General features: G+C 36.4%; 1 protein-coding gene across 1 annotated transcript; it reads right to left on the bottom strand.

Moving 5' to 3' along the window:
- Positions 1-5,245: 5,245 nt before the first annotated feature.
- Positions 5,246-7,696, bottom strand: LOC149564669 (protein RSI-1-like). The gene is made up of 4 exons (XM_089818224.1): positions 7,493-7,696; positions 6,505-6,558; positions 5,807-5,837; positions 5,246-5,698 (listed from the first exon to the last, which is right to left on the bottom strand). The coding sequence occupies exons 1-4, from the start codon at positions 7,559-7,561 to the stop codon at positions 5,517-5,519; spliced, it is 336 nt and encodes a 111-aa protein (XP_089674350.1). The 5' UTR covers positions 7,562-7,696; the 3' UTR covers positions 5,246-5,516.
- Between the last annotated feature and the right edge of the window lie 638 nt (positions 7,697-8,334).

Here is an 8,334-nt window from a genome sequence, read left to right as displayed (position 1 = left end):
GGACGGAGATTGGGAGAAGATAATATTGATTGGAGCAATATTATGAAAGCTGCATACTTGTCAAACTCCCTATTCACTTGGAATTTCTTTAACAATGACCTCCCAGGAGGTTCCAAAATATGGATGAATATTGTCAAGAGCAGAAGCTTATTGAAGGAAGGGGCAAGGTGGATAATGGGAAATGGGCAAAGCATAAGATTCTAGGAGGATAATTGGATGGGGGGGAACCGTTGGTCTACAAAAAATTCAAAAGACTAATAGAGTTATTAAAGGAGGAAATAGGAATGAAGGTGGAGGACTATATAGATCAGGAGAGGAAGTGGAAGAAACTACAGAAGGATACATATCCCCATGAGGATATTCAGCTCCTCGATGAGTTGGAAGAGTTGATAGGGGCACAAAGACTTCCAATTCTAATCTAGGAGGACAAAGTGGTATAGGACTTAACTTCTAGTGGCAAATTTACAGTCAAGTCATCTTACAAGCAACTCTTAAGTAAGGATATAAGCCCCCCAATATGGAGGAATGTTTGGATTAGTAATCTTTTCCCTAAAATCAATTTCTTTTGGTGGACTGTGCAGCATGGAAAATACTAACACTAGATAATTTGAAAAGAAGGGGTTTTTTTATCACAAACCAATGCTATCTCTGCAAGGAAAAAGAGGAGAGTATCTCTGACTTGTTTCTAGAATGCCCCTATGCCTTAAAGTTCGGGGCTTTGCTATGGGAGAAATTTGGCCTGTGTTGGGTGCTGAAGGACAACTTATGTCAATTTGTGGAAAATTGGAGCTGCCCCTTCTATCACCCAAAGCTAATTTTTTTGTGGAGAATTATTCCACCATATATTTGCTAGCATATATGGAAGGAAAGGAATAACATAATCTTCAGGGAGGAGGAAAAACCTGAGGAGGTTGTCATGGGAATCATGGAAAAATTGTTGAAGGAAAATATAAGAATTGCTAAGTATAAGACACCAGAGGAAGAACCCGGTAGGAAAGAAGGTCAAATAGTAGAGAAATGGGGTATACAAGGGGATTTTTTCTGCTTTGATAACACTAAAGTGTTAAAGAGACAGTAAACAAGATGGAAACCAGCAACAGTAACACAACTAAAGCTAAACTTTGGTGGTGCTACAAAAGGGGGTGTAGGAGCAGTGGGTGGTGTGCTGAGAAATGGAGATGGAGATGCGCTATTAGTTTATTCTAGGAAAGTAGGGGGTGGTAGTAATAATTTGGCTGAAGTGATGGCTATGCTTTGGGGTCTTCAGTTGGTCAGAGAAATATAAATAAAGGAAATAAGTATAGAAGGGGACTCTAAATTAATTATAGATTTGGTAAAGGGTGTTGCCCAGCTAGGCTAGAATATCTAGACTATCATCATCGATATGAAACACATATTAGGAGGGATGGAGAAAGTCTAGTTGTAACACACATACAGGGAGGGAAATATGGTGGCAGATGTTGCTGCCACCATGGGTTTTGAATTAAAGACAATGACATGCTAGAGAAGCATGAAAAATCTAAAGGAGGAAATTAAGACGTTGATATGCAGAGAAAGAGGGGGAAGCATATGTTAAAGATGGCCACGCATATAAAGGTCAGTGCCAAGTTTGGCAATATCCTAGCAAATAAGGTGATTTTTGTTAAATTTAATTAAAGTTTTAGGCGAAAGATGAGGAGTTTCCATAGTAATAATTGAATAATGAATAAATGTAAATTAAGGGGTGTGTTGTTTTGCCATTATGGCAACATAATGCGAAATTTAAATAACTTCCTTTTTGGAAGTACGGAAAATATTATTACTAAGGATGTCAAAGATTTTAGGGATGTTAAAATTATGATGTTAAGTATGCACGATTCCCATAATGAAATTGAATGGGATTTTGAAGCATCTCGAAAATGGACTTGTAAAGTTCTTTGGTCCATTTTAGAGTGGATACAGGCTACCATTGTTTGCAGAAAGCTAAACAACAAGGAGGTTCAAATGCATATTACTGAGGTGGGGGATTCAAAAATTAGTGGAGATTTGAATAGGCTTGAGCCCACTAAGATGGAAAATTTTAAAGACAGGATGGCTACTTGGTTCCTATTAAAAGAGGGGGTATTTCTACCTTATGTGCAAGCGATGGCTAGATATGACAAAAATTGTGCTCTCCAGTTCGTAAACGGGTGGACTGATCATAAGGTCACCATAAATGGCATTACATTTCAAGTGAATGAGGATGTAATTGCCATGGCCACTAGGTTGTCCATGAAAAGGAAGAAATGAAAGAAGGTCACGAAAACAAAAGATGAGGCAAGTATGAATAGTTTTTTTTCCGAAGATGAAGAACCAGTGCGCTAGAGGGGAGGATTTAGGAGGGATAAGTTGTTGGCTCCTTGGGATGATGTTTGCTTGGTGCTCATGAAATACCTTATGTTGGAGGGTAGGTTTGGTGTATATTATTACTATCACTTTCCCCTTTTGAATCATTTTAGAAATAGAGATTTCATTTCTATCCCCTTTTTCTTATTAATTGGTTGGAAGATATGGTTAGTGATGTTAGGGTAAAGAAGAGTAAGGGGCATAATTTCACCATAATCCATCAAGGCCTAATTTTTCAACTATACCAACTCCATCTCACCCTATGCCCCCCAGGGTTGTTGTGGTTGACAACCAGTGCCAACATCAAAATTCCCCTCTGAGTACCAGTACTGGTACTAGAATCCTTACCCCATGGCCCTCCCCTAGCTGAGATAATAAGAAAAAGAAAAACCCTAGAGTGGCCATAGAACAAAAAGGCAGCAAAAAGATCAAGGTTGAGAAGCTAGTTGAAGTGGAGGTGGAGGACTCTGAGGAGGAGGGAGGTGGAAAGGGTAGGAGAAGGTTGGGAAGGATCACAAATTCCCAGGCAAGGTACAAGCAAAAGTCCAATAGGTTCAAGGTTGAAAAGGAGGAAGAGGAGAGCTCTGAAAACAATGACAAGGAGCTGGAGGAAGAGAAGCACTCCAAGAGAGAAAAAGGGAAGGAGGAGAATGAGAAAAGTGAGAATTTTGTTGATAATGCTCAGATGTCTATCGGAAACACTCAGGCATCTGTTGGTAATGCCTTCACAACTAAGATTACCCGTGTTTCAACCAGCTTTACCCTACAACCCATTACCTTTTGCAAGGATAGTAGCCAAGTGGATACCTCCCCTATTACCATTTCCTCTCTGGTCAAGGAAAAATCCAAGGTTTTTACTAACCCACAAGTTTTGCAAGATGACAACTAGGTGCCAAAAGCTAAAGAGGGGGACTAGGTGGAAATGAAAAACAAAGATATGGAGGAGCAAAAAGATGTGATTGCCTAGCTGGATCAAAGGATCAAAATTTTAGAGGAAGGGTACTACTCCTCCTCTAAATTTTCTCTAAAGGTCAGTCATGTTGTTGCTACCACCCTTCAATTGCTGGCACAGGAGAAAGATGAAACAAGAATGGACATGGAGGGTAATAAGCTCCTCTTTAAGTTTCTTGTTGAAGATTGGGCTTAGGTTCTATTGGTTTGGAAAGGAAAGGAAAGAGATGAGAAGTAGGATAGTAGTTCTGAGGGATCTTTTGATCCTTGTTGTTTTATGTTTTCTTACTACTACTTGGTTTGTTGGTTTTCAACTGTTAATTAAACTTTGGTTGGCTTGGTTATGCCAACAGTTTATATTTTGAGCTTAAGTAGTTTGTTTAGTATTTTAGATATCTACTTTAGTTTAGATGTTACTTTTATGGTTGTGTACATTTGAACATTCATAGCTGGGATAGCTCTCTAGTTTTGCTGGTGTTTTTGGCTATCAGTTTGATTTGTTGATGTAATGTTCTCTACTAGTCTTTGCTGGTAGTGTGCTGGTTACCAACTTTTTGTTTGTAAGGGCCAACCCCCTTGTTTTGGTTGCTTTATATTTCAAAAACAAACAATAGTGTTCATTAATGTAATTGATTATCATTTTTTATAACAGCATATTATGGATTTCACTCCATGATCTATGAATAGAATAAAGAGAAATAAAGAGAAATGATGGTAGATTGTAGATCATGTTCTTCAAAAAGATATAGAAGAAAGATTTGGTGGAACATAAAACACAAAAGAAAAGAAGGTAAGAAAAACAATCACTTTACTTTCCCTCTCCATCTTTTTCTAAAAATAATTAGCCAATAATCCAAAATGTTATTTAAAACAAATAATTTAGAATTACAACACTCTCAATCATAGACATATTGCAAACAATTTTTGAATAGCTCTATATAAATAGGATATTGTAGTTTCATGATTGTTGCTCTTTATTTCCCAAAAAAATCTATGATTGTTCTATTGGAAGTAATGTTTTTTATAATGTTTAAATTGTATGTGTTCTATGATTATTGCCTAGATGCAATGATTGTTAAGTGAGTGTGTCATTCTTATAAGAAACAATTTCTTGAAAATTACTAATATTGAATTATACTCAGTGAATTTGTTTTTAAAATTATACAATTGAATTCTTAAATTGTATGTGTTCTATAACTATTACTTAGATGTAATGATTGTCAAGTGTATGAGTCATTCTTATAAGAAATGGATTCTTGAAAATTATTTATACATTAAAATATAATTCAATGAATTTGATTCAAAACAATAATCGACTTTGTAAGCTTTGTGGAGATGGATTTTTGATATTACACATTAGCTGATTTTTTTGGTTCATGATTGTCTACTGTTAATGGATCTCCCATTGTTTTGTCCTTGATGACTAACCCCTTATTTTTGGCTTTTTTAATATTAAAAAGAATATTATAATTATATATTTTTTTAAATAATTAAAATTTAAATTCTGCATTTAAATACAATGCCATGCCCAATTATTGTAACAGACACAACTAATGAATTTAAGAGGTTCTATGTGAAGTGATTCGATTAACCCGTGAACTTGGGTCCTGTCATGTTGATGAACATGTTCTTTAGAGTTTTTTTTAAGCTCAGTTTGAAACTCTCTTTTTAAGTATTGAAGATTTATTATACTCATTGTACTGATCCAGCTAGAGAATTTTGTATGCTCAACCAGAGATCTCAACACCAGAAGTAAGAATTTACATACCTTCAGGAAAGAGAAAACACTTAGATGATGCAGCTTAGTTCATAGCACTAGCAGAGCCTCCTCTGTTATTCTGAGAGTAATTGTAAATATAAAGTTTTCTTATTAAAAAACTAAACAGATGCCTGTATTGATAAAACTAAATATAAATAGGGAGACGATTCATTAAAATAACAGCATAGTACTTGGATTAAAAAACCTCAATCCCATGAGTAGGGATGTTACATTATAGCTTTTTCTCAAACTTCCGGGAGAGCCATTTGACCATCTCTCACACAGAAGGGCTATGAACGCCGTTGTCTTCTAGACGTTGGCTACATTACTTAAAACTAACTACCATATTTGGAGATCACACATTCTCATCCGCCTCTGCAAATTAATATAATGAATATCAGATAGCGAGCAGCTACTGCTGCTGAAAATCGAAAGCAGTTGTTCAAGGGCACTTTGGACCTCCCTGTTGGGTCTTCCAGTTGTTGTAGCAGGGGCAGACTTGTTTGTTTCCATAAGTTCCAGGGGGAACACAAAGACACTTTGCACAGCATTTCTTGCAGAAGAATAAGCATGGCTTCTTGTGGGAGGTTGCAGAGCACCTGTATGAACACCTTGGCCCACAATCTGCAAATGCAATTCCAAGGAATGCTTATAAAACATGATCTAGGAAGAACACCAAGAAAAAGGTAACATTTTACTAACAATGGCAACTAAAGAAACGTTTAAACAAACCTGCAGGGCGAAGGCTTCCTTGTCCATAATTCTGAGCAGAACCAACAAAATGTTTATAGATGATCAGCATAACAGAAACAACTAGTAAATCAACAAGTTAGACAATGTATATTAAAAATTGACATTAATTTTTCATAGTTCATTCGAAAGAGAACAAGATTTCAGATCGCACTCCATAATCTAATTTTTAGGATTTTCAATCTAACATTAGAGTTTTGCTCTTCCTGATGATGGATCCGTAATGTCTTAAAATTAAGACACAATTTAAGCCAAAAGGTAGTCCTCTTTCTAAAAAATGATAATTTCCAACTGGGTAGCCACAAAAGCTGATTCTGAGTATGTCGAGATGGGATCTATTGGTGTAACAGGCCCAAAGAATGTTAAACTGGGAATGCGCACACATGCAACAAATCTATTAAAATAACAAGAGAATATATACAACCTAAAAACTGTTCGGGCAGTTGAGAAAACTACATTAATTGTTACATAATCAAACTGCCTGAAAACTACATCTTAAACTAAAAATATCCCGAATGATTAGTTAGCAATTGGTATGTTGGTCCAGATATGGTTAAATCCTGGTTGAGAAGCTCTCCTTAAAGACACTAAAAAGTTAAAATTGTGAAATGAGGGAAAGCCCAATGATTGAAAAAATTGAAAAAGCAGGAGAAAGTGAGTCAACAGAAGAAAAAACTTACCCTCCTCAACTGTGCCATGAAAAGTGACTCCTCGTTGTTGTATTGCATGTTTGCCTGCAAAATTTCAGATGTCATATTACCATTCAAATCCCAAAATCAGGCTGAACAAATATTACTGCTGCCATGAACACTGCTCCTTGTTTCTCTGACGAATGCACAATTTTTATGACAAAACTTGAAAGAATAACAAGATGCTTTGAAGAGAAGAAAACAAAATGCTTTGAAGAGAAGAAAGGCATAACAGGATTGTGTTAGTACAATAGGAAAGCCAAAAAAAAATGTTACCTCTGACAGTAAAAGTTTCTGTAACCTAAGTAGTATCAAGTTTTAGAAACTGAAACAACAGCAAAGCACAAAAAAACAAAAGAGAAAACCATCATGACTTGACATCAATGTGGCCTTGGCCTTGCGGTTGATCAATTGAGATCTAAAAGGAGTCCCATTCTAGCATTGCGTAAGATCAGTCAAGAACTTGGGAGAGAAAAACTATAGCAGCATACCCAAAAGAACAAAAGTAAAGAATCATCATGACTTGTGAACATAAAACAACAATGTGGCCTTTGTGGCTGATCAATTAAGATATAAAAAGAATTCCATTGTAGCATTGGGTTATATCAGTCAAGATGTGGTCATAATAAAAAGAAAAAAAAACTATAGCAGCATTGTACTGATGGGGTTGAAGAGGAGAAAGGCATTACAAGACCGTGCTGTTGGAAAGGAAAACAAAAGGCATTCCCCCTGACAGTACATCTTTGTGAAAGCCATACACTACCAAATTCTACAAATTGAATCAATAGCATGACCAAAAGAACAAAAACATTGTGACTTTTGAATATAAAACATCAATGTGACTGAAAATTATGATATAAAACATCAATGTGACCGAAAATTATGATCTAAAAAGAATCCCATTGTAGTATTGTGTGAGATCAGTGAAGAACTGGAAACAAAAAAACCTACAGTAGAGTTGTACTGAGCTGCAATGTACCTCAATATCGCATAGAAGGAAGCCCATGAGAGCAAGAAGAACAAAACCAAATGATACAAGATTTGCCATCCTGAGAATGCAATACCAACAAGGAAGTAGAAAGAGAAGAGTTCTCAACGAACAAGCGAGTTGTGGCTGATGGGTGTGAGCTCAAGGGAGTAGAGGGTCCCAATTTATAGAGGGAGCATAAACTCAAACTCAATTCTTCACAAGGACAATCAAGCATAGGTACTCTTTGTCATTCGGTTGGAAACCGGGAAAAGGGCATCGTGTGGCTCAATTAAGAGGGCCCCACGAGACAAAAGTTATAACTGTACCTTTTGTTCATCAATTGTTTAGTTCATGAGATTGAAAATGAGGGGCCCATGGTTGAAAATGAGGCAGTGGGCCAACTAAACCATGTGCTTACATTGTTATGGAAGACAAATGCCCAACAAAGAGAGGGAAAAAATCTCCTTCAGGAGGACTTTGGTTTACACCGACTGCATGTGGTGCCATGTGCTTTGCTGAATTTAAGGATTTGGCATTACTTGTTCATCAATCTAATTTTGGTAGAATACATATTACCTAGCACTCCACTTGCAAGAAAAGCATGGGAGGAGACCAAATCCTTCCGAATATACATTCTTCCATCACCCAATAAATCCAATCGAATAGACCGAATCTTACTTTCCATGTGAGATGATCCTTGCCTCAACATTAAGAGCTTTATTTGTGTGTGTTTAAAGGGTTGTGAATGGATAGTTTTGTATATTAGATTGACCTATAATCAAAATCTTCAATCACATTGTCCTTCAATCTTTTTATTAGGGAAGTGCGCTAATAGTTGTACTAATTTTGAG

This window comes from Cupressus sempervirens, chromosome 3 (genome assembly GCF_028749045.1).
Source record: "Cupressus sempervirens isolate cs-2001-9-10 chromosome 3, ASM2874904v1, whole genome shotgun sequence".
In the NCBI taxonomy this organism is placed as follows: Eukaryota; Viridiplantae; Streptophyta; class Pinopsida; order Cupressales; family Cupressaceae; genus Cupressus; species Cupressus sempervirens.
The sequence above is the reverse complement of the archived record's forward strand: the minus strand, read 5'-3'. Positions and strand labels throughout refer to the sequence as shown.